At 37.4% G+C, this 27981-nt stretch overlaps 1 protein-coding gene and 1 pseudogene across 1 annotated transcript; one reads left to right on the top strand and one right to left on the bottom strand.

The window, feature by feature from the left end:
- Nucleotides 1–102: 102 nt before the first annotated feature.
- On the top strand, nt 103–1224 carry LOC147474830 (germin-like protein subfamily 1 member 18; the record flags this gene model as incomplete). Its single annotated transcript, XM_086582356.1, has 1 exon — nt 103–1224. A coding segment is annotated over one exon (561 nt), but the record flags the coding sequence as incomplete, so codon positions are not given.
- A 1595-nt stretch (nt 1225–2819) lies between these two features.
- On the bottom strand, nt 2820–20087 carry LOC147474829 (uncharacterized; annotated as a pseudogene).
- Nucleotides 20088–27981: the final 7894 nt, after the last annotated feature.

The raw sequence follows: 27981 nt of genomic DNA, 5'->3' as shown, positions 1-27981 counted from the left end.
GTGGTCAGTCATATCATATTGCTATATATATATATATATATATAGAGTTGTTATTACTTCTTTTAGTTCTTAGTACTTTCATGCTAATTTATAAACGTTTAACGTTTTGCAGTTTTCGTGAATGGGAAATTTTGCAAGGACCCAAAGCTTGCTACAGCCAATGATTTCTTTTTCAGCGGGCTTCATATGCCGGGGAACACATCGAACCAACTTGGTTCAGCGATCACTCCAGCAAATGTGGCTCAAATACCTGGACTTAACACTCTAGGCATCTCTTTGGCTCGTGTTGACTTTGCACCCTATGGTCTAACCTCGCCGCATACGCACCCTCGAGCAACTGAGATCGTAGTAGTCGTGGAGGGTACACTTTATGTCGGATTTGTCACATCCAATCCAGATAATCGTTTCATCACCAAAGTACTTTATCAGGGTGATGTGTTTGTGATCCCCGTAGGCCTTATTCACTTCCAGTTCAACACTGGTAACACTCAAGCTGTTGCGTTTGTTGGTATAAGCAGCCAGAACCCTGGTGTGATTACTATTGCCAACAACATCTTTGGATCCAATCCGCCTATCTCCGATGATGTTCTTGCCAAGGCGTTCCAGCTTGACAAGAATGTGGTTGATAATCTTCAAGCTAAATTCGGGATGGACATTGCCTAGAACTGCGAAAATACTACTGCTGTTTGTATGTACTACTACTGCCATATAGTCTGTGATTGGCTATAGAAATAAGAAAGGATCCCAAGTACCATAATACTATAGTTGCTGAGAAGACTTTCAGTAAGGGGGATACGGTGATATACACAGTTGGAAAGGATCCCAAGTACCATAATACTATAGTTGCTGAGACTGTGCCTCTGGTTACAGCTCCCCTAATTGTATTGGTCAACAACAAGACTGCTAGTTCAAGTGAAATAGTAGCTACTGCACTTCATGATAACTGCAGAGCTGTTCTTGTTGGGGAGAAGACTTTCGATAAGGGTCTAATTCAATCGTATTCTAACTTAATGATGGATCGGGTGTGGTAGTCACTGTTGGGAAGTATGTAACGCCAAATCATATGGACATCAATGGAAATGGAATAGAACCAGATTATCAGCGTATCCCTGACTGGGACGAAGTTGCAAAACATTTATTGCAGTGCCATACCCGAAGGAATGGATCATCACAGGTTTCTACAGCTAGTTTCCCAGTGAGATAATGGTTTGAGGATTATGAGAACTTTTGATCGTGGTTCCGCCCTCCCTTGAATGGCTATCTCCCCATTATTTTCCCTCGAAGGGGACCAAGATGTAGTGATGGGATTGAACTTGGTGGGGCCATCGATTCTTCCTACTCATGTTGCAATAAGTGCCCATCATCCATTTTAGGGCAAAGAAGCAACAAAAATACCGATTTTAAGAAAGAAAGAAACATTTATCGGACTAACAACCGATGCAAAAAAGCGCAAAGGGGAACCGTGTAGACAAGATATGAAGATAGGCTATGTTGACTAATTGGCCTGGGTTTGAAAATGTATAACAAGCTTCTTTTTATTGTTGGTCATGTCGTCATTAGGCTTGGAATTCTACAATTATAGAAGATGTTATAAGTGATTGACAGATTCTGCTAATTATCTCTCTAGAATGAATTGTAATACAACAAATATTTGTATTTCAAGTATAATGAAAGCTAAAAAATTTGTTTGAATAATACCTGGCATAGATGAAGTCTACTCATGAAATAAGTAAAGCTCCAAATGGAAAAACAGAAAAAGTGACTAATAGAAATAACTAAATACAAGATTCACTGAAGGCTTAAAAAATCTTGATCAATTGACAACTTATAGAGAATCTTACAATAAAAAAATCGCAGAAACAAAAGAGAAGAAAAAAAAAACAAAATGACTAGGTTTTAGATGATTCATTCTCAACCCATATTCCCTCACAGTCTTCACGTGTGTAAACTAACCGAGATTCATCAATCAAATCAAAAGAATCAGCACTTGGAAATACTTCGAAATGAACCTTGTCTCCTATGTCCCCATCAAACACGTCATTACCAATATCGCCAACATTATAACATCTTTTAGGAGCTGCCAGAGCAACTGACCACTTAGGATCAAGTTGGTCAGGAACAAAAAAGACTTGCTTGGCTTGAGAAGCTAAGATAAACGAATCAGATTTATGCCCAACTCTACCAAGATCAACTAATGTGAAACCCAAATCATCTCTCTTGATACCATTCCTACTCTCAACCCAATCACACCTGAACACTGGAACGTGAAAATTAAAATAATCAAGCAGCCATATTTCAACAATAACTCCATAAAAGGACATATCAGAAAAGGCTGGTTTCTTATCCTTCGCACTTGCAACTTGCATTGATGCGGCGACCAAGCTCACACCACTGTTTTGAGTGACACGTGAAGCATCCCGATTTTTTGTGGAAAACCGATAACCATTGATGATATAGCTCTCATAATTTAATACATGCATCCGAGGCCCTTGAGATATCCACATCAAGGTATCCGAGACTTTGTTATTGGTGATGCGTCGCTCTTGTGAAACCTGTGTTCTTATAAGAGTTAGTAATGATTAAATGGAGTTTACAGAAGAAATGGTACTTTAGAATTGCTTAATTGTACCCTTTCTTTAAGCCAATCACTAAAGGTACGATTGTGTTCTTCTTGTAACCATGTTGGTTTCTTTGACTGACGGGGGTGGATTTTCTTCAGGTAGTCCATGTGCTCCCTATTTAGTTACCGAAAGCAATCTCACATTTAGCTATAGGAATTCTAAACCAATGGAAGAATGGAAGTAAACTATCAACATATTTTACCCTATGTAAGGCTCAACAACTCCTGTGTTGTGCAACACATAAAGATGCGCTTGCTCCAAGGCAGTACTATCAACTTCAGCAGCAGAACCCCCTACAGGGGTAACTCCCTCCACCAACATATCATCAGGAGTGATTTTACAATTGGGAGGAACTCCAATTGCATCCAAGTCAGATAAGAATTCACTGCAAAACTCAATTGCTTCCTCTGCAATATAATTTTCAGCAATGCAACCTTCTGGACGATTACGGTTTCAGACATAACATAACAAAGACCACCATGTACCTAAGACATTTCAATGGGAAAATGGTACAATAATGCTTACTATGTCATACGAACCGAGGATAAAGGAAAGCTCAGTAAGTTGGTTTACCTCTCAAATGGGTACATCCATCGGAAGAAAACTGGACCACAAAGCTTCACCTCTCTAACAAGATGAATCGTGAGATGAACCATGATATCAAAGAATGACGGGGGAAAGTATTTTTCCAGCATACATACGGTGACAACAACATCCCTTTGAATTTGACTCAACTGCTGCACATCTATTACTTTTGCACAAAGTGCACTGAAGAAGAAGCACAACCTGACAATTGCATATCTCACATGCTTTGGCAAGACAGATCGTATTGCCACAGGAAGCAACTGCTGCATCAAAACGTGGCAATCGTATGCGACTTCAGCCCTTGCAATTTTAGATCATCCATTGAAACACGGGGCTTGAAATTAGAAGAGTATCCTTCGGGGACTTTCAGCTCATGCAATGTTTGGCAAACTCTTCTTTTTTCATCCCTAGATAATGTAAAACAAGCTGGGGGTAGGAAAGTTTTACTTTTACCTATCTTTGGTGCCAACTCCGCCCTTCCCATCTCCTCAAGATCAAGACGACCGTTAACAGTATCCTTTGTTTTGAAAGGAATGTTAAGCAATGTACCAATAATACTGTCACAAACATTCTTCTCAATATGCATGACATCCAAGTTGTGTCTAACAGGCAAATACTCCCAATAGTCCAGTTCAAAAAATATTGACGACTTTTTCCAACATTTCAAAATATCATCGACTCCATTATCAACCCTTGCTGATGTGGTTGACGTCTTTGCCTTTTTCTCTGCACCCTGTCGCTTCCTTTTACCCATTGACTTCTTCAATTTTCGTTTCCTAACTTCTTTCCGCCCTTTTGGTTTTGCTAAATTCTTCACAGTTACATTCTTAACTTTTTCCCCAAGAAATATTAAGCGGTTTAACCTTTTCTTTTACTTTCTCACCGGTTAATGGTTCGGTTGTGATCGAAACTCTTGTTTACCGTTAAACATCTTCTTCGCTTTCGTAAGGGTGGTTCTTTGGGAGGAATCTTCTGGTGGACATGTATACAATCTTCTTAGAATGCTTCACCGGCGAAGGTGTATTCTCACCGCGATATTGGACAAGCATAATATCCTTTTAACGCAATGACCCGGATAGGTTACCAAGTGCGGGGGAAAATCATTTATTGTCCACATTAGCACAGCTCTCAATGTAAAGGATTCATGTCGGTAAGCATCATAAGCATCGACCCCGGTATTCCATAAAATTTTTTAAGTCGTCAATCAAGGGCCTCAAGTACATCATCAATATCGTTCCCCGGTTGTCGTGGACTGATATCAACAATGTAAGCATCATAAACTTTCTCTTCACGCACAACCATGGTGGAAGGTTGTAAGTGATCAACATAACTGGCCAACAACTATACCTACTACTCATAGAACCGTGTGGATTGACACCATCTGGAGAGAGTGCGAGACGCAAATTTCGTGAATCTGCTGCAAACTCTGGCCACATGCAATCTACAGTCTTCCATGCTCGGGAATCTGCTGGGTGACGCAATTTGTCATCAACTTCTCTTGCATCAGCATGCCATGTCAAATCCTTTCTTTGTTTGCCTGGTGAAACATCTTTTGAACCTTGGGATGGGTGGAAAATACCACAAAACTTTGCAGGCACACCTTTACTTGTCTCGGTCATATTTTTTTTATTCTCCTTATATCTTGATGCTCCACAAGTAGGACACACAAGAAGATCCTTATACGTGTCACCTCATGACAGATGCGATCGTTAGGACATGCATGTATCTTTTCATACTTCATTCCATAGACGGACAATGTCTTCTTGACCTTATTCAGTGAGGACGGTAGTAAATGACCTTCCGGAAGCGCCTCTCCAAACAATTTCAGTAACTCTGAAAAAGTCTTGTCTGACCACCCACCTTTGGCTTTTAGATTGAATAGTTTAACCACCATTGATAACTTGGTAAACTTTGTACACCCTTCATATAATGGTTTCTCAGCATCTTGGAGCAATTGTTCAAACTCTACAGGATCACCGGTGAATTGGTCACGTCCAGCATCTAGCAAGTTTTTTGTACTTGCTGCATCTTCTGGAGTTTCCATATTGTGATAATCTTGATGGTCTCCATTTCCATCGACACTAGAAGGGGCTGCATTATGACTTTTCTCCCCGTGATATATCCAGCTAGTATAGTGTTGGTCGATACCAGATTCAAAAAGGTGGTTTCTAACCTCCTTTTGAGTAAACTCACAAAGATTCACACAGTGTTTGCATGGACATCTTATGAGAATGGTCTCACTCTCTGTTGGATTTGCAAACAGAAGAAAATTCTTAACCCCAACAATATATTCATCTGTTAGCCTATCCTTGGACATCCACATTTTGTCCATTTCGAATAAAGTATAACACAAAAATCCTGAAAACACCCAAATTTTGCACTTTTTTAGTTAAGAAAATAAAAATAAAAATAATCGCTTCAAGATCATTAAATCTATTAGTGATTTTATTCTTCTCTATTACTATGTATTCTCATAGGCACCATAAAAGTGCTCTAATTTTTGTATCACTACTACTTTCCAGTAGACATTTGCAGTGGAGCAAATTAATTTACTTACTAACAATCTCAATTTGATTACTAGTTCAATGTAAGTCCGTAACACACTGTTCACACTTCTTCTATATATAAAAGGAGACACTGCTCTATGACTCTCTCTCTCTCATTTTTCACGCAATGAGCGTACTCCACTCTAAATGGATTGTTTGACTGCTAAACAAATTATCATTCCAACATATTATTATAATCATTATCTCTAAATGGCGTTTCAACTTAATAGACTCTTTGTATTCGGTTCTTTACCCGGTAAGTTTTCTACTTCATCTCGTTTACAAATCATGGTAATAATTATTTCTTCTAACTTTTCACACTCTAATTCTATTCATTTTATTATTATTATTATTATTATTATTATTATTATTATTATTATTATTATTATTATTTACACTTAGAGAATTGCTAGCGTCCTCCCCCTTTAAGGGGTAGGACCATCCTACCTCTATATCTGACAAAAGAACTTACTTGTTGACCATTTCTAGAGGTTCCTCTTTTATTAAAACTAAATGAAGTAAAGACCAAAAATCAAGAAGTGAGTTGACTCACTACCTTCTCATCCAAACTAAAAACAGACCGACCCTCACTGAAAGTCCCACTAGAACTGGTCTAGTGATGAACATATCATACCCCTGAATTCCGTCATAACGTTCTCTTATATTTTGTACGGGATCTGGTCTGGAGCACTCACTTTCTTTGTTCCATCCCATCATGGTTCCACACTTCCACTATGACCACAATACAAGATATAACTACTTGTGTGATTTGTTCAAATTTCAAATGCTTTAGTGGATTGCTTATGTTGTAAAGAACCTTTCTTGGAAGATTTATGAATTTAAAGAGGAACAGATTTGGAAAGCAACTTTGCCACAAGATATGTTGATAATTGTTCATAACTAACCAAGAGAAAATGACTTAATCAATTTGAAGAAGACCAACTCAAACATCAAAAGAAATTACATAGCTTGTGTCTCTGGAATTCTCTTCTATTTCCCTTTTTCTTGTTTCTTGTTTTTAATTGGACTCAACCCACTTTAAAAAAATGATTTTAAAGAAAGCAGCTCAAAACATTTACTGGTCACCTTTTCTTGTTTTAATTAGAGGTAGGATGGTCCTACCCCTTAAAGGGGTGAGGACGCTAGCAATTCTCTTACACTTATTTGTGGTTTTGCTCGACAGTCACAATACAGGACACTGCAGAATTATTCAGGGAGTTGTTTACAATATTCTCCATTCAGTAATAGTGTTAACTATAGTAAATGTAGTTCGCACCTTAAGTTTAGAAAAGAAGGGGGCACTTGTATAATTCACTTGTGAAAACATCCAATTCGGAGGAAACCCGTTTCTCTTTCAGCCACCCCGAAACTTCGTTAACCTCTCATAAAGGTAGGACTCTATCACAGTTACCTAGGCACAGGATCTCGAGTCGGGGATCGGACTTCGGTCGATTTCTTGATTTGCTTAAGACATCAAAAGTGATGATGACAGTGGCTTCTATGTTAGCTCATTCTACCTATAGTTCTTACAAGAAGGCCTTGACTACTTCAACAACAAGAACTGTCTCCCTCAATAGTAAATACAACCCTCATATCGGTCAATAACGCCCTACTCTCCGGAACTACAAGGCCTATCTTCTACCTTTAACGCCCTCAAACAAGGCGAACGGACCAGTCTTTTATCACCTATGGAACGGGTTGTAACTGGAATGATCGATCGGAGGGACAATGACAAGTCGTAGTCGACTTCAGGTTACCTTACTGACTACTTACCAAGCGTTGCTTCCCTTACTTCTGCTTTCCCTATAGCTACTTTTCACCGAACGAGCTCTTGCAAGCCAACTAAAACTAATGCGATGTGCCACCGATCTCGATCTGCTAGTTCCACCATATTTTCATTGATCATCAGCCGAGGAGGAGAGAAAGCATTCGTACGGCGGAAAATCTTGTATGATCACAACATATACTCGTCTAGAGAGTACCGTGAGATTCAATTTTGGTTCGAAAGAATGTATCGGTAGGAGGTTCTTTTCAGTTAAACCGACCAAGTTAAATGATAGTAATGGAGTGAAGAGTGCTACTGCTAACCTGGTTAGTATATTTCGTAAGCCGGCAAAGGCATTTATTGTTCGTAGCAGCAGTTCTAATGGGCACGTTGCAGGGTCAGTCAAAAAGAGTGCTTCAGATGCTACTACCAAATCAGTGCAGAAAAAAATTAATGTGGCAAAGCCCAAAGATGGAGAGAAGGAGGCGAAGGTGGAAGTAGCCATTTCGACTCCAGCTAAGGGTAGTGGCAATATAAAAAAGACCAAGCTTAGGGGAAAAAGAAGTAGGTGGCAAATAAGAATAAACTAAAAGAACTTTTCGGTACTCATTGTTCCTTCCGGTGATGCTAAGATTAGTGGTTTTAAACAAGTGAAGAAGCCCAACTCGACCAAACTTGCTACCCCACTGTGATGCAAAGGTTAATGGTTCTAAACAAGCTTTTAACTTCGAGAGAAGGCTAGTGTGACCAAAATTGATGGCCAATCTGTTCAGGCTTGAGTAAGTATGAGTGTTAATGCCGGTGTAATTTTTATGACACATTTCTTACTACTTGACCTGATATATATATACACACACAAATGCGGAAGAATATAAGTTCAAATCAAATTCAATAAGGAGAACTAAGTTCACTTAAAAATATAATGTTAAAACATCCCTCGGAAACTATGGCATGGTTCAGAAGAGTTTTACAAACAAGAAATCCAGATACGTGTTAAACAACAGAAAATAGCATCAGCAATCCAGAATCCAGTTGAGTTTTACAACAGAAAATAGCATCAGCAATAAGCATCCAGAGTTTTACAACAGAAAATAGCATCAGAGTTTTAAACTCTGATATATATACATCAGAGTTTTACAACAGAAAATAGCATCAGCAATAAGCATCCAGTTGAGTACCCAAAAGAATCATTTGAAGCAATCCGAATCCGGTCGTGTTAAACAAGATTGCAGCCAAAACAAGTTATGTATAGATAATACCTTTAAAAAAATTCCAAACACCCTATTTAATGAAATTTTAAATCAAAACAACATTATAAAACCTTTATAGAATGCTTAACAGATAGCAAAAAAACAAAAGTAAAATCTTACTTGCTAATAAGAAATCACTTCCTTGGCAAAAGCAACGCACTCCACTCCAAGTTCGACTCTAAGAGAACACTGCTACGATTCTGAAATTCAAGATGAGTTAAAAGATGCAGACATTTAAATTTATATATAATTGAGATACTATGCTAGGGTTTCCAAAGCAAATCCCTATGAATCAGAGTGAAGGGGAATATTTACCTCTTTCGCGCGTTAACCAATCTCTAATCCCAATTTGACAACTTACAATAATAAACTGTTATGGTTTAGGAGAATCCGGGAATTAGATTAGAAAGCGCGCGTTGTATATTTGTTGAGCGGGGAAATTCTTTCTCCATATTGATTTTATTACCTTCGGTATTAGATAGGGAATCACAGTTTTGGTTATTTGCGATGTTTGGTTATTGAGTTACCAAAAAAAAAAGAGTTTGGTTATTAAGAATTCGGTATACTCATAGTTCGAATTTGAATTTGAATTTCGAATTTCGAATTTCGAATTCGAATTCGAATTCGACAAATCCAAAATCCAAAATTCATTAAATTTCGACCCCTATCACATTCGAAATTTCGGATATTTCGACTCTTTATTTGGAATTCCGTTTTTTTGAAAAACCGAAATTCCGGGCGAAATTCCAAAGTTTCGTTCGGAATCATGAACTATGGGTATACTATTACTGACTCAAGACTTAACCCAATTATTCATATTCACAGTTCACTCGACCAGTCGGTTATAATGGTTTCGTTTTTAATTGTTCCCAAATGGTTAGACAATTAATTAAACACCGGTTAGTGCCAGAAGGAAAAAATTATACAATTTTTTAGTTGACGTTTGTGAGAATGACCTCATAAATTAGACACCAAACTTGACACATTAATAAAAAACGTCAAAGATATTTATGACGGCTAGCGTATAACAGTCAACATTAACATCATGCGTCATAAAATGAACGATAAGTATACAATTGTTAGTCACTAACTTGACACATTGATAAAAAACGTCACATATATTTATGACGCATGACCTATAACCGTCAACATTTGACATCAAGCGTCATAAAATTAATGGTGAGTTAGAAATAATGACGGGTTATACGGAAGTCGTCAAGGTAGAAAAAAAATAGCCGTCATAGAAAGCCCTTTTTTTAGTAGTGATTCAAGTAATGCCACAATAAGGTAACTGCACCCCTTCTATTTGGAGAGATAGTTGTAAGCGTTGGTTCCTTTGTCCAAATAACTTGTGTATTCCAATTTAGTACCTGATGGGTGGTAGGGTAATGTTTATCAACGACACGAGTTTATTTGTTCAACATATTAGCGAATAATTTGTATTTGCTAAATCATTCCACCATCTGGGTGTGAATGCCAAGGGTTTCTACAAACCCTTATGCTTGATAAAAGCCTTCAGAATCTGACTATAAACGACCAAAATTATTATGTCTATATATGTGTGTATTTTTTACTGTTTGCTATTTTCAATTTTCTTGTTGCATGCTGTAATTTTTTCAGCCGAATTTTTGCTCACATTTCTCAGGTAATTTCTTTCCCTATCTCTCTTGATACTTTAAGGACAAAACATCCATCTGTTTGGGGGGTGGGAGAGAAACATTTTGCAAAAATTAGGTACTGTTAGGTTATTTATTTTTCTTTATTAAAAAAAATTAAAAAATTAGTTAGTCGTATTTAGTAATAAAGGTCTTGTTTCCTTTTATATGATAAAAATTGTCTAGAAATCTCACATTACCATTAGAATTAGGATTGGTTACTATAAACTTATGTTAATACGTACGCAATAGTTTTTATATCTTTTCATAAATATTCATGCAATGAGCTAGTGTCAATGACTGTATATAGCAGTAATTTTCTGGGACCCATGGTTAGACTACTTAATTTCCAAATCCAGTGAGAATCTAGCCAAAAAACCTCAACATATGTGTATCTGAGTAATGACCCAAGGATGAAGCAATTCCGAGTAGAAAGAAATCACACGTCCACTTGCTTGATCATTATACCATATCCTAGGAGAGAATTTAGGCATTCTTTGGACCGATTTAGCCAAATAAAAAATATACAAACCCAAAAAAATATATATTTCCCCTAGTTTTAATTTCCCCATTGAGCCTTTGTATTAGCCATTTCATTTTTCAACAATTATTTCCTTACCCATATTAATATCTTATGAGTATGAGAAATATGATGAAAAACATAAAAGAAAAGAGAAAGACCTATACAAATACGAAAATTCGTTCTATCAGTTGGCACCGCTTGATGAATCCAGTTAGCTGTGTCAAAACCAAGAAAAAGTAAATTGCATGAAAAAAAAAATCAAAGTTATAAACTCCAAAAAAAAAATCAAATGGAGTAGAAAAGCCAAAAAGGACGAAGTATGGAACAGTTTTGAAACAGAAGAACACTAGGTTTTCTCTAGTAATTATATATTTGAAGACCATATTTTCTCTAACTCATTATTTTGTTATCCCTTCCCTTCCTTCTAAACCACTTCCTAAGCCCCGTAATACCTAATAAAAGTCATCTAACTCAATTAGGATATGTTAGTGTGATAGTAAGTGGTAGATGTGATTGATCGACCTTGGCTTCCTTGGACGTCATTGAGAATGTGAGGAAACGTGTGCCCACTACACACTAGATTAAGCAAAATCTGAGTGGTAAAAATTATGAGAGAATTTGTGTTTCGACACATACCTGTGAGAACCTACTTAAGGACGCTCTCCGAAGGATCCATGAATGGCCCTGTTTGTACATTTCATTGTAAAAAGTCACTACATGCATATTTATATGTAAGTGTTTTGATTATTGTACATTTATTAACGTAGGTTTCAAAGGAATTAATCTTCGTTCCCCGCTAGTGAGATGTATAGATATCTGATATCTAATTTAGGGAACAAGCTTTTATTACTGAGTCATTGTAGTATAGGTGAAGTTTGTGGGTATCTTCTCTGGAAAACTCTCCCGAGGCTAAAACTCGTCCACTAGAGAATTCCTAGTGCTTTAAGGCCTTGTTGCATACGGTCAATGCAATCGTACTCTGCGAAACGAGAATTAGCTGAAGACTACACATTTTTGGCCACTTGTCTGTTTTAGTGTCTTTTCTTTGCTTGAGGACAAGCAAAGTGCTGTTTGGGGGTGGTTGATAAGTACCCAAAACTGTGTTTTAAACCCCGTAGAGACATTAAATTTGGGTCAATTATGTGTTTAATAAATGTAAATTAATTGTATTTTCATGTTTTCATAGGTTTTAACAGACAACGATAAAATACACAGAGAACCTACATTTTAGCATGAAATACAGCCGAATAAAGCTTGGACTTGAAATCTTCAGTATCAACTCATTTAAACCTCCAAACTGCCAGCAAAGATCATGGGCTCAGAGTGATAGGGTTATATACTAAAAGCATTACTTTTGTAATAACTCTAATTCTTTATATTTTGAATGAGAATCATATGGGCAAATGTTATGCATATTATATATGTTATTAGTTATATGCATGTGTCTAATACTTTATATTGTAGATGATATGGTGTGTGTTGACACAGAAGATCATATCATCAGTACCTTATAAAGTATAAGTAAACATTCACAACCTAAATGGATTTGGACAAACCATTGGTACGGTTGTAGTATAATCTGGTATTAGTCTATCTTGACTATAGGATTACACTAGTACACTTTGTGTGTATTGAACAGGACCAAGTGAGGTTGTTTCTCTTTATACTGACCATATAAGAGGACAAACACCTTTGTTATTATGGATGCTTGTCCTCTTAATCCGGATATAATAACGGACACTTATGTACATTGTACATTGGTTTAAATCATCAATGAGTGAGATTCATTTGTTAATCAACAAACTTGTTGGATTGGGTAATGACATTGTATGTAAGGTGTATTGTTAATTATAGAAGGAATCCGTGACCCGCTGGAAGTCGGGTTGATGATGTCCCCTTGAGGAGCTCAAAAAGATTGTCATGTAAACCCTGCAGGTGGATTTATTTTGACATGACAATGAGGTTGAGTGGTACTACTCAAGGACATAAGAACTTGATTAATGTAGTTGTTAGTAACTTGACTTAATCAATGGGCATTCGATATCTTAAACACGGGGAGATCCACAAGTATATAATATGGAGCCCATAAACGCTGACACATAATTTGGGATTAGGGCGGTAGTGCAACAATGGCCTTTAGTGGAATAAGTCATTTGTTGACAGACTTAGGTCGTGTGTTCTGGGCGAACATGGGAAGCCCATGCCGTCAAGAGGCCTAACCCTAATTTCTCCTCATGGTCCCTGTTGTAGCCTATATAAAGGAAACCTTTTTCTTTGGCCATTTTCTACACCAAAAAAAATCAAGGTTTTGCTCAAGAAAAATAGATCCAGAAATCGGATCCAATTTTGTGAGTGAGAGAGGCCAAGAGAGAAAGAAGAGGTTGGAAGATCGTTGCCCACACAACGTCCACTCTGTGCATAGGAATACAACAGAAGATCAAGAGGTTGATTTCGGATTGCATAGCTATTGGATTCTCAGAGTTATCATAGCCGAATCTAAAAGGTAAATTTCTAACCAAACCATGACACCCCTTATTCCGCTGCGCGTGGGTGTTTCGCTGTTCGTAGTAAATCATTTGGCGAAACCATAATGGTTCCTACACAGAGAACCATGAAACAATTTGAAGAATCCAAACTTGAGTCCCTAAGCCAGCTAAATAAGAGATTTTGGTCAAACAGACCTAAATCAGCCCGAAAGTCAGGAGAAAACTTCAAACGGCGATATCTTCCATCTCCTAACTCTGATTCAAGCATTCGACTAGCTAAAATGAGCAGCACAGAAAACTTTACACAATGATATCTAGCTTCCAAAAAATGGTCGTACGGTTTGGAATATGAAGATAACGCCAAAGCCTGTTACTATTTACTACAAGCCCATTACTATTCTAGAGAATACTCCCTGGAGAATATTATTAGAATATTCCCTAGAATATTCCTAGAATATTCCCTGGGATATTATATTTTATTTGTAATCGTTAGATTTAGATTAGATGGATTGAATCTAGACCGTCAGAAAAACTATAACTAGAAGGTTCTAGTTTTAGTTTTTCTGATGCAATGGTTAGCATTCCATCAGTAGGAGTAGAGTAGTTTACTGTTTTCCTAGTGTAATGAAGAATTTAATTTCCAGTTTTTAATTAAAATGTTTTTAATTTAGTTTTATTTTATGTTAGTTAGAATAACACTTTAGTTCTGTGATCTCAGAGCAGAAACTCTGCCCGAGTGAGGATTATATTCGTTAGGGAGGGTGTTTCGATAATTATAACGATTATGAACTGAGTAAGTTCACCCAGAGATGGGGTTCTGAATCAATTCCACATGCTAATAACGCTCATTCAGAGATGAAGAGTCGTTATTAGGGATAAAAAATGGAGACTAATTCTTTTAACAGAGATATGATTTGCTCAAACTGATTTTCTATCTCCAAAATCAAAGTCTATTTTCTTTTATTTTTATTATTTTCTCACCTAAATCTATTTTCACAAACATCACGTGATCGAATTAGTTTTTGTTTATAAATAAACTTTCGCAATTTTATTGAAATGCGAACGAAATGACAAACCCGGCCGCTGTTTTATAAACAGATCACGAACCACCTCATGGTTTTGCCTCCCTAGATCTTCCACCTCTTGTTTTGCAAGTAGGCAAATCTACTGAAGAGGACTAGCTCTATTTCTAGATAATCTAGTCCCTCCACTCTTACTCTCTAGTTAGCCCTAGTTAAAGCCATTCCAACCAGAGAGAAAGACGAAGCTCGAAACAATTAGAAATCACCCATAGAAGGAAAAAAAATTCAAAATCAAGGGCTCCAATTGCAAACCATTCCACAGTTTGGCATGCCTATGGAAGACGAGACATGCTAAACAACCATGAGAGACAACTGTAAGACACCTTCACTCAATCCCCATCGCCCTCTGCTTTGTTTCACATCTCTTCTTTATAGAGGAAAGACTACTCAACGTCAAAGGTGAGATTGAAAGAAAAATGCTTATGTAAAAACATAAAACAGGAAAATGAAAATAAAGATAGGAATTGTAAAAGACAGGAATAGAAAAACTATTCTAAAAAGAAGTGTAAAATAAAGAAAAGAAAAATTGTATACTCGCTCCACAGGTTCACACTTACTCCAATGACGAGTAAAAATTGTTTTACAAAGAATATGCGAGATATACTGTGGACTAAGTCTCTGGCACTTACAAGCACACCCTCCAAGTGGAGAGGTCTGGTTACCTTATTGATGTATCCCCTTAAAGCAAAAAATGGAATGGAAAGAAAAGGGATACATCGGAACAGGAGGAGTCAATCCTCGTAGATGGGATGATTAAGAAAGAATTTTTAGTGCTTCAGCTTCGTTCACATCACTTGTTGCTTCAAAGAATGTGTTTGTTGGTTTAGGATTAGGAATAGCTTGACCTAGGAACACACCTTTTTTGGTTTTATCTTGGGCTAACAAGTTCAGAGATTGTTGTATGGATGATAGGATTTGGGTTTGCTGTTGTATAATAGATATCATTATTTCGGTGGGCTTATCTGTTTAGACACTAGTTGATGGTGTAACGGGAACTAGGTATCTTTGGTTGTTAATAGTTCTGGTTAAACTGGGATGGAACCAATGCTCTGTTCTGATTGTTATAAGTACCTTGTCCTTATCCTTGTCTGAAGGTATTTGTTGGTTTGTTAAAACCTGGGGGTGTTTGGTTTTGTGGAATGTTGGTCCATGCAAAGTTTGGATGTTGTCTCCACGGTGCATTTGGTACATTGAAAACACATAATTCTTCTAGCTAAAGTGATGATAGGTTTGTGATCAAGGGACATGTGGCATCTATATGATTTAAGCTTAGACAGAAATTGCATGGTAATTCACGTTCATGACAGGATAAGGGGTTTGGTCTTTTTGTTTGGTTTGGAGGGCATCTATCTTTTTTGTGAGGGTTTCTATTAGGGTTTTGATTTCTGGATCTGATTTCACCTAAAAAATACCACTAGTCTTAGTTGTACTGGGTTGGGCTGTTCTGGAATTATTTATGTCACCCTAATGGGTACTCTTTTCAACTTGGTTTTCAAGAAAGGTTAAAGCTTCGGTTGCACCTCTATCCAAAAAATTACCATTACTCATGATGTCGAGGGTTACTTTGTGTTATAGGAGAAGGCCTTTGAAGAAACATTGGACAAGAGTGGATTTTTCTAGTTTATGGTGAGGACATGAATTGAGTAGGTCAGAGAATATATCCCATGCTTCGGAAAATGTCTCAGTCAGACTCTGTCTGAAGAACTATATCTTACTTCTTCTCTCTTTTGCTTTCTTCGGCGGAAAGTACTTTTTCATGAAGGAGAACACAAACTTTTCCCATGTATCGAAAGAGTCGGCCTTATGTGAGAGAAGCCATGCGTGACTCTTGCCAGCTAGAGTGAAATGAAACACTCGTAGCTTAACCTGATCGTCAATGACGCCCGGATGATGAAAGGTATTACATACTTCATATATCCGGCGTAAATGCTCGTACGGTAACTTATGTTCCAACCCATGGAATATGGGTAGAAGATTGAACACGATCAATGGAATCCTTAAACCGCTCATAAGCGGTGTGAGTCATATATAAGATGGAGGCCCATCTTGCAACGGTGTGTAGAAGTTGGAGAGAGGCTCTTCAGCTTGCACTACTTCGTCAGCCATCTTAAGAGATAGAGGACTAGAAACAGGAGATTGTCTAGGTCGAAAAACTCTCCTACGTGAGTAATTTTTATTCTTGATAATACTAGAAGTGCTTGAACTCAGTATCATACACTTTTAGCAAGACCCCAAAACTATCCTAACATGCGCAAATGGTACAATGTATGCTCAAGAAATCGAAATTTGTTTTTGCAACTATGGAGTTTTGAAAATTTTGTTTTTGGTATAAATTTTACTATGCCCTATTCAGAGGAACAATTGGGCGCGAGACTAGGATGGCTCTACTACATCTCAGAAGAGTAAGCAGTCACTTCACCAAGTGGTGTACTACCAAGAATCTCACTCATGATGAATCTAGGGGAGGGGAGTGAGGAAGGTAGTTGGCCCATCGGAATCTGGTAACTGATTACTCTAAATCCTCATAGCTAAATTTTTGTCCATTTCTAGAGGAGCGTGACTACTTAGACTCTAGTTGATTCACTGCAACAGAAAATAACAACCATAGCTTCCAAAGAAAGCTATGAAAGATCTATAATAGCGTTCAGGTGGAAGCTATTAAAGCTCCTGCTATCTTTGCTGCCAAGTCAAACATAGCGCCCCTGACAAGCTATGACTGCTGAACCACTTATAGCCTGCTTTACACGTTATTAATAAAATGTAACAATAGTCTAAAATGCAAGCCATTAATAAGATGGATGCCACTGCACGCCATTATTGACTAGTTATTTGTGTTTTTTTTTTGTCCTGCAGTGGCTACTAGATTACCCCATTCACTATAAATATTGGCATTCAAATATTTGCAAAGACAACTGATCGAAACCCAAATTCTAATTGTATTCATCACTGAAACCATAATATGCAATTATACACTCACTCATATGTATTTATCCTCCAAATAATAACAATAATAATAAAAACAAAAATCTGATTTTCAAATGTTTTCGGAGCTTGAAAACAATGTTACAAAATATCTGAAACTACGTTCGTTGATGCAATACTTCAATTTTCCATGAATGTCCACAGTGGTCAGTCTAAAATTTCAGCAACCTAAGCTCCACAGAAGTCAGCCTACAGTTCCAGCAACTAACCAATCACTAGAGTGGGTCAACCTGCATTCCAAACAAGCAACAGAGATCAGACACAAGGGACTGAACAGGGTAATCGAGTACAAGTGGCTGAACAGGGTAAACATGCAAATGTGAAGGAACTAATAGAGAAGGAAGTTTTCCAGGAAACCACATTACTACAGATGCATGCAATTTATCCAAAAAAAGAAAAAACAAAAGATACATACCCATTTTAATAATATGATCACTGGGCCATGCTATCGATCTTATCACAGCCTGCTCCATCGTTCGTAACCCATTGGACGGTTTCCAAACTTTTGCACTAGGTTCAAATGCATTAGTTACCCAAATCTTGCAAGCACCTTGCCCAAGTTTGTCACCGTTGCAAATTGCATTCAAATCATCTGTTAGCCATGTTCCTTCAGCAACTATATCCTCTTCATCCATCTTGAACAACTTGCACTCAATACCTTGAAAAGATGGCTATCATAAAATAAGAAAGCAAAAAAAAAGCACAATTAAACACAGAAAGTTTGTATAAGTAGACAATCAAACTAGTTTCAAACAAAAAAGAAACTTAACTACAACAGTGAAGGTTGTATACCTGGGGTGGAGATTTAGTAGCATGGACAAATGATGAAATGCCCTGTTTTAAAAGTAAATCAATATTAATATGACAAATATTTAAAACTGAAAAAAACATAAATAAAGCCAAACTACTTTACACACTTGCCTGACTTTGCATAAGCCGAGTCATTAATTGTTACATATTTTTCATTTGTTCTTGCATTTCCCTCTTTTCAATGATATGATGTTGCATTTCATCTCTCAAAGTTTCCATGCTAGCGACTTTCTCGTTTAAATCAGAAACTACTTTTTGCAGTTGGGCCACTGTTTCGTTGCTTTGAGAAATAAGTCCCAACATTGACGAACATACACCAAACCCATATCCTCTCACTCAACCACGGCGTTCAGGTCCAAACAGCTGAGAAATAGCATCGTCTTGGAGAGATAAGGAAGACGACTCTGCTTGGGTTTCTCTAAATTCTTGTATCTTTTCCTGAGCATCCATATTTGGCTTTACCATCAATAACTAAATAAATTAAACAATAGAAAAATTCAAGTATATTTACACGATATTATTTTACCACTTTCACAACAACTGCATCATTGGCGGGTTCACCATTCTTCTTAGTATGTACTTTCTCCCACACATCAGCTCTCGATATAGAGGAAGGGTTGGAAGTCTCTTCTTTCTACATATAATTTTAAACAAGTTAAGCAGTGAACTAGATATATTAAGCTAACTATTCCCTTAGAAATGACATAATCATAATTGAATGATCTTACCATTTCAGCCTCCAATCTAGCATATCCCTATCGACTACATGTGTGTGGAAGATTCTGTTTTGATCTCATCTTCTTGAACTTCATACTTATCGCCTAAGGAAAAAAACAGTACTCCCTCTTAAGTTTTAAAATCTTATGAACAAAACTATTAAGAACAATAGACTATACATACTTGATATTTTTGTCTTTCTTTGATAAAGTATGAGGTGCAGTAGGAAGAAAGGTTCTTTTACCATTATCTTTTGGATGCAATGCACACCTAACTCCCATTTCTTGTAAATCTTGGCGAGAATGAAGTCCATCTTTAGATTTTTCTTTCACATTCAATAATGTCCCGACAATGCTTTCACACACGTTTTTTTCCATATGCATCACATCCAAGTTGTGTAACAAAACTAGATGTTGAAAAACAGAATGAAGAACTATTTTATCACATTGCAAAATGAATATCTATTACAAACTTAGGAAAAAAAAACATATGGACTATATACAAATTGAAGATAGTTATTACCTCCCAATACGGCAAGTCGAAGAAAATTGATCTCTTCTTCCACATGTGCCCACACTTCTTCTTTCTTTTCATTCCTATCCTGGCTTTCCCTAAATCATTTTGAATGTTCTTAACCTCTGCAAAAACTCTTGTGCCCGCCAATATACTTGGCTTTTCTCCAAGTTCTTTCTTCCCGTTAAACCAACTCTTTTTCTGCCGATAAGGATGGTTACTAGGAAGAAATCTCCTACTGCCCATGTATGCAAAATTTTTACTAAAAGGCAACCAGTATGAATAGGTTTCATTGGCACACACAGAACATGCTTTTTTCCCCTTAACTGTACATCCAGCTAAATTTCCAAAAGATGGAAAATCACTTATAGTACACATCAAAACTGCCTTCAAACGAAAAAAGCTTTTGGTGAATGCATCATATACTTGAACCCCTTTATTCCATAACTCAAGCAAGTCATCTATAAGTGGTTGTAAGTACACGTCTAATTCATCCCCCGGTTGCTTATCCCCTAGTATTAATAATGCCAACATCATGTATTCCTTTTTCATGCATAACCACAGTGGTAAGTTGTATATCAGTAGCATTACTGGCCAAATACTATACTTAGAACTTAGACCACTGTAAGGATTCATTCCATCAGCAGCCAAAGCAAGTCTAAGATTTCGGGGATCATTTGAGAAAGAAGGCTATTTTTATTGATTTTGTCCCACGCAAAGGAATCCACCGGATGGCGCATGTAGCCATCTTTACTTTTATTATTAAAATGCCACCTCAAAAGTTTAGCCTTCTCAACTGACCCAAACATCCTCTTAAACCTTGGAATTATAGGAAAGTACCTCAACACCTTTTCCGGAACTTTCTTATAAACCTTATTAGTCCTGTCATCTACTTTCCATCGAGAAGAACCACATTTTGGGCATGTACTTGCAAGCTCTAGATCACCCCTAAAAAGAACACAATCATTCACACAAGCATGGATTTTCCTCTCCTCTAAATCAAACTCCTTTAGTAGATTTTTCACCGAATATAGAGAATCTGGTAGTGTATGGTTATTTGGAAGCATTTCCCACAATATGTCCAATAGCCTATTAAAACTCTTGTTAGACCAGCCACTGATAGCTTTAAATTTGTATAAAACCACTATTGTTGATAATCTTGTGTACGTTGTACAACCAAGATATAAAGGTGATTCAACATTTTCCATGTAATTCTTAAACTCATCATTGGTTCGATCATCATCAATTACTGATTTCCTCTCATTCTCCATATAAGCAGCTCTACACAAGTTATATGTTTCTGACATTTCAAAATTTGGTATGACTTTATTTGGTTTCTCCCCATGACAGACGAAAGTATCATATGTCATATCCATCCCTTTAATTATTAGGTGATCCCATACAGTTTCACAACTCTGACGCATTAGGTTCTTACATTGTTTGCAAGGGCATAAGATATTATCTAGGTTTTCTCCAGTTTTTAAAGCATTCCCCCTAGCAAACAATATAAACTCTCGAACCCCAGCTTTATACTCATTGGTGTTTCTACAAGTAACAAACAGGAATCAACAACCTAACTACTTAAGAAGTGATAAGGTACTGACGCAAGGTGTTGTTTTACCTATCATATGACATCCACTCCTTGTCCATCTTCTCACATCACTCTCTCTCTCTCTATTCAATTTTCAAAGTCAAACAAACAAAAGTTTGAAGTCCAAATAACTAACAATTCTACTAATGTCAATGAATCCATGCAATACTAAGCATATAGTTAAACTGTTTCAAACATGCTCTCACTACTCTTGTTTGAACTAGCAATATTAGTATCAAAATAACCAAATGAAATCAATAATGACATAAACTAGAAATTGAAATAACATAAATAAAATGAGTTCAAACTCCAATAACTCAATCGAACATCAATGAAATGACATAAATATGAAATATGTATGTTACCTACACAACAGAAAATCAATCAACACGAACAACCCGAAATCTCCTCGAATTTAATGAAGAAACAGATCGATCTGCCTCAAAATTCAATTTGATCTACATAAAAATGTCAGAAATTAGTAATTATCACCATTGACATCCCTAATTATCAATTTATCACCATTGAAATCCCAAATGATCAAATCTGAAATCCCTAATTTTCACTCGCCTCGTTTTCGCTTGGTTTATGAGAAATGAGTTTTCTCTCTCCTATTTTTTTTAGACAAAATAGAAATGGGTTCTCTCGATTTTATGTGAGGAGTAAAGAGTGAAAAAGGGGAAAAAGAAAATAGTGACACTTTTTTCTCGATTTTATAGGTTTTTTCTCGATTTTTTGGTCCCAAGAGTTTGGAAACCCGGGGAATGATTTGTGCTTGTGATTTCTTTTTTTGGTTTCACTTGCGGCACGCTATTTTTTTTATTTGGTAAGAATTGAAATAGCCGGCAGCGTGTGCTACTGTTTTAATTGCGAGCAGGTTAGGTTCGCTACTATTGCTAGTTGAAATAGCGTGCCCATGAGGTAGGCTATCTTGTGGTCACTATTGTTGCTACTTTTTGTTGTAGTGATAGATTTTAATTAATTGTTTTGGTCTATGGCTTTCAAGAATCAAGCAATGTCCAATTTACCTACATTGGGTAATGACTTCCCAATGGTTGTTATGGCTCGGGTTCAGGCTTATGCGCAATTGTAAATTACAGTATGGAAAGTAAATTTCAAACAATCACGTAAGCATGCTTGAACACACAAGTATCCTCTTACTTGGGCCTCAAGTAGGTTTAGAATTTACCTCTCAAGCCATGCTTACACGCTGCTTGAGGAGAAGACACCGTCGGTTGGCGCTTGATCTAAGAATCAGGCCCAACCTTTCAAGCTTTATCTAGTTTTAAGTTACAATAAAGGCCCACTTAAAAAGCCCACAAGTTGGGTTTATGACAATTTATACAACTTTACCATCAAGGGCTCAACTTAAAACTAAACTAAAATTATACTAACCAAATTAACTAGTTTTAGATTAATCACCAAGATTAACTAGAGTCAATTGGACTTAGAGTGTTAATTACCAAGTTGATTCAAAGTGTCTGAGCTATGATCCATAACTTGCCTCACACAGTTGAACTTCCCAAGGCAATTAAAACCTTAATCCCTTGGTAAGTATTAAACTTAAACCAAGTTTAAGTCTTGTTCATCATAAGAAATAAATCAAAAACCAAGTTTTTTTTTTTCGTTTTTCTTTTTATAACTAACTATTACAAACAAGTTCCACTGTTTTCTCTTACTCTATTACAAAATCCGAGCTCGGAGTACAATTTCTTGTCACAAATGAACTGGGATGTGAAAAAATCAAACACACTTCTGTGGAGGTACCCGGGCGGTCGCCCTCGCCATGCCTGCGCGGTCGCCCGCTAGTGCCAATGGATGGTTGTCGTCTTTTGCCTATTTGATCACCTCCTCTCCAGCTTTGTTGTCCTGCAGCCTGATTTGTAAAAAAGTACCTCAGTACAGAAAACAATAAAAATAAAATGATGAAAAATTTAAAAAAAAAATAAAAATGGAGAGATGAGAATGATGCTCCCTTTTTAGATTCTCAACCAATCACTCTCACTCCTTCAAACCATGATGGTGCCGCCATTTAAAACTTTAATATTATAGTGAGTATACTTCAAAAAAGTTTATATTAAGAGTTGAGATTTGTTTCGATCCCCACCTACATGACAAACGTCCATTAGTAAGGGTGTCCACTTTATTCGTTTGATCGATAGGGCTAAAACCCAATTTGCAATACCAGGGATCAATGTACAGACTCATTAACTCATGTGTCTAAGGCTGAACCTTAGCCACATGGCTTGCCACTTTCATATATTAATTTATGTCCATATTCATTTCTTATCAAAGGATAATTATCAGTTGAGAGTTATATTCAATTACAATTACTTGAGCAACAAGGATACCTGAGCTACAAGAAGTCACTACTCTACCTATATAAATACCAAACTATTTTTCATACAGAACTACATTCTTGAGACTTGATCCCATCGATAATTTGGGTACATAGGCAACCAAAAAGTATAGTCTCATCATTCTCTAGATCACCATCACTTTTCTACGTTATTCATCTCTTTCGTCACCACTTAGTGTTTTGATCATATTTGGTCGAAACATAATTGGCGCCGTCTGTGGTTCTTATTCAACACCCTCGATCACGTTCTGCAAAAGTTATGATGTATACTCGAAGAGCTCAAGGTCCCTATGCAATTACTGATGATCATCATGAACATGATGTTCAAGGTCAACTTGGCGATAACGGACTAATCCCTCCTACTCCTTTTCCACCACAGGTTGCATGCGACCCTACTGCCGTTCCACCAATGCGCCAAATTATTCAGTGCGAGGTTAATGCCTCTGACGATTCTCCATCATCTAATACAGATAATGTAAGTCATATGTCTCATGAAACACTTCTTAAAAAGTTCAAGAGTGTCTGAAAATAGAACAACTACTACAAGCGTCATCTGAAATGACCCACTCCACTCGCAGATGATGTTGTATCTGTCACACCACAATGTAACACACGCCAACAACATAACAGTGTGTGGGATCGTTTAAGTGGTGACGATAAGATTCACAATATTCGCAACAGCCATCAACGAGTTCCAAGTAATGGGCACAAAATTCTCCGACCTCCGCCGAGAAACAACCACCCCTCCCCCCGGTCACATTCTCGGTAGGCAAGGTAATGCTAATAACTGCCTGACTGCACCTCAAGGTTCTATAGATTATTGGCAAGTCCCGAGGAATTCAGGTGGTGAACAGAATAATGGTCGCACTCATGATCGGAACCACCAGTATGGAGAAACACTTCAGTGACACGATTCTTATCATTCTGAACAATATCGTACTGAAGGCCCAATGTACCAATAATGATAAAAGCCCAAAACTGTAGTTTTAACCCTATAACAGTCATACTTTTAGACCAATTATGTGAGTAATAATTAAGAGTTAACATTGATTACGTGTTTTTATGCATTTCAGGTTTCAAAGTCCATTATGTGCAGAAATGTGCCACTTTAGCGAGATAAAGGAGCTAAGGTTGGTTACTAAGGAGTTCCATGATTAAATGCCAAGATTCAAGAAGACAAAGAGTTTCTAAAGCCCAGTCAAAAGCTGAAAAGTCGACGCGGGCTGAAACAGCACACAAGTCAGCAGAACTTCCGAAAGTCGTATCTTTGGACTCAGACCTCAAAATTGGGCCTACCTTATGTCAAAACGACCGGCTCGGAAAGAGCTTTCCAATGGTCTAAGACTTGACCCAATCAGAGGAGCAGAAGTGGACGAAAAGTCTGTTGAAGCCAACTGCAGCTGAAGAGGCCTTTTTGGACTGAAAGAATTGGGTTTTGGGCCTGATTCTCTGGCCCAAAACATGGCTCCAAGCCCATGCACGATTTTTGGATCTGGACATATAAAAACCAAAGCTTAGCTCTTTGTTAATGGTAGCTAGTTAGACCTAAAACAATATAGATAATTCTAGATCTAGTTTAATTAATTAAATTAAGTTTTAGTTCCATTTTCAATTCTTGTTTTAGATTAAGTCTTTGAATCATTGTTCTTGATTGATTAGATAAATAAAATAGTTATTTTATCAATTTCGAATTGTGTTATTTCAATCTATTAGATCTAGTTTTAATTATTGTTGGTTACCATTTCTTAGTTGTTAATTAGAATTTAATTATCGTTTAGTTTAGATTAGTAAATTTCGAATCTTGATAATATGTTTAGTTTAGATTCATATGGGAATGATTGCGGAATGATTCAAGGCTAAAACCTCCATTAGAGGGGTTGATGAAGCCTTGATGAAAACTTAGTGGTATAGTGTAGAAGCATTGTAGAATCTATTCCAATCTAGAAGGTCGTGATTCGCCATGAGAATGGGTGGACGACCTCACATGCTAGTTAGTACTCGGTAGAAATTCCATGAACACTAGGGATTAGAACTCGAATTTCTTGCCATAAGAACGTAAGAATCGAGATACAAGAATCTATGCTAGGCTATTAAGTTGGATTCGAGGTGGATTCAATTCCCCCCTAATCCTTTATCTAGATTCAAAACAATCATATTTCCATAGCATTCGTAGTTAGATTCAACATAATCAATTTCATATAGGTATCGTAGTATAACACACCTTCGTAAAGCTCTCATTAGACTTAAAAACGACTAATTAGATTAGAAAACAATTCCATGCTAGAGCACTAGGAGTGGAACGAACTTTGTGACTCCACTCTATTTCAATAGATTCGAGAGTAGAAAACAAACATCTTTGATAAATATAGACACGTAAATAGTTTGTAGTTTTACTTTCGTATAGAGTCAGCATCGCTTTATTTCGTAGGTAAAACTAATCAATTTTATATTTTATCAAATGGCGCCACTGCCATCTTAGTTGCACTTTAGCATTGTTTTCATAATAGAATTAGTCATTTTTAAGTCCCATTAAACCCACCCACCCTTGTTTGATTCATACTGTGGTTATCCGTTTCAGCGAAAAATTCAGCGACAAAATTTACTTCGAGCGCCATCGCGCTTATAAGGGCGCACCTGCCTATATAGTCTGCGGAACATGAGCGCGACCCACCCTCAGACCGAGCATGACCCGCCCTAAGTTACTGGAACACGAGCGTAACCCGCCCTCATACCGAGCGCGACCCGCGCTAAGTCACTAAAACAAGGAGCGACCGGCTTCTATCGCGGCGCTTGCGCCACTAAGCCAAAAATCCCGGATTTCAACAGTTTGTTTCAAACTTCGATTTTTAAGTTTTCAGGTGTTCTAACTTGTTATTTACACGAACGAACACGATAAACAAGACGCTTATTCATAAGCGAAGCAAGGACCCTATCGGTATTCCTTTCTTCCATACCTCGTGATCTCGGTTAGAGGTTCATACTAATATATCAAGATTGTTTGGATTGTTGTCGTGTTTAGACTTAGACTTGCATGAGATTAAGGTCTGGTCGGAGGAAAACACCGAACGTAATTAACCGTCAACGTCAACAAACAAATCTATTGAGTATACCAATCACTACACCTCTAACTACTATTCCACCAACCACACCTGACACAATGGCTGAAGAAAGAGAGACTCTCTCTCCGACTTTTACAAAGCCTTGGCGATAGCCCTAAATCTTGCATCGTTCTAGCGGAGACCTAATGGGGATTTTGAATCCCCAAACATATTTAATTTGTTACCCGTTTCCCATGGTTTAGGCCATGAAAAACCTTACCAACACATGCGTAGGATTGAACAAGTCCTTACAACATTCCATCATCCTACGGTTGGTGCGGAACAAATTAAACTGAGGGTATTTCCCTTCACCTTAGCCGATAAGGCACCGTCTTGGTTAACTGCCCAAGCGCCTAACTCTGTGGACTCGTGGGCTAAACTTGTTTGACTATTTATGGAACATTTTACCCACCCCTAAAGACGGATGAGATGCTTTCCAAGATTCATTTCTTCCGGCGTAACCCTCATGAATCATTTTCGAGGCTTGGAATCGTTCACCGATCCGCTTATAGAGTGTCCACAACATAATCTAGCAAAAGACACGTTAGTTTCGTGCCTTTTCAAAGGACTTCAACATCACCATAAAGAAGTCCTTGACATAATGAATGGGGTAGTTTCCTAAGTAAAGGAGCCTCGGAGGCTTACAAATTTTTAGAAGAATAAACTAAATGCAATAACAATTGGGGGAGTGATGATATCCCCCCTCGCTAATTCTTCTTCAACAGCGATTAAGGCACGCGGTATGTTTGAGATGAAACCCGATCCAGAACTTAAAAATTTAATCGAATCTCTAACTAAAAAGGTAGAGGCTATTTCTATTCAACAAAAGCCTATCCCTATCATGAATGTAAACTCCAACCCATGTAATTTCTGTTTGAGTCCTGAGCACCCTGACTCCTATTGTACTCTCGCCTAGGAACAACAACAATTAGAGCAAGATAATGTTTGCTCTATTAATAACTATCCTATTCCTAATGCCCCATGGAGACAACATCCCAACTTTAGTTGGCGAAACAATCAACAAGTTACACCTCCAGGGTTTAATAACCAAAATGTTAGGCAAGCAAACAACTATAATCAAGCTCCACCTAGGCAAGGACAGGGACAAGGTCAAGGAAATTATAATAATTATAACAACCAAGTGCAACCACGACAAGGTGTAGCACAAGGTCAGAATAATTATAATAGTTATAATACTAATAGAGGTATCGTTCCGGTTAACAATAGTAACTATCACAACCCACCCATTAATAATCAGCGGAGGCGGTTCGGTCGCACCACCGCGGACTACTACACCTACACAACCGGATCGTATCGACGCCTTTATACAGGTTACCCAACAACTTTTCCAATCAATGACTCAATCAAACCAACAGATCTTACAATCCATAAATAAGG

This window comes from Coptis chinensis, chromosome 9, assembly GCF_015680905.1.
Source record: "Coptis chinensis isolate HL-2020 chromosome 9, ASM1568090v1, whole genome shotgun sequence".
Taxonomy (NCBI): domain Eukaryota; kingdom Viridiplantae; phylum Streptophyta; class Magnoliopsida; order Ranunculales; family Ranunculaceae; genus Coptis; species Coptis chinensis.
Note: the sequence above shows the minus strand (reverse complement) of the source record. Positions and strands in the feature narration are given on the sequence as shown.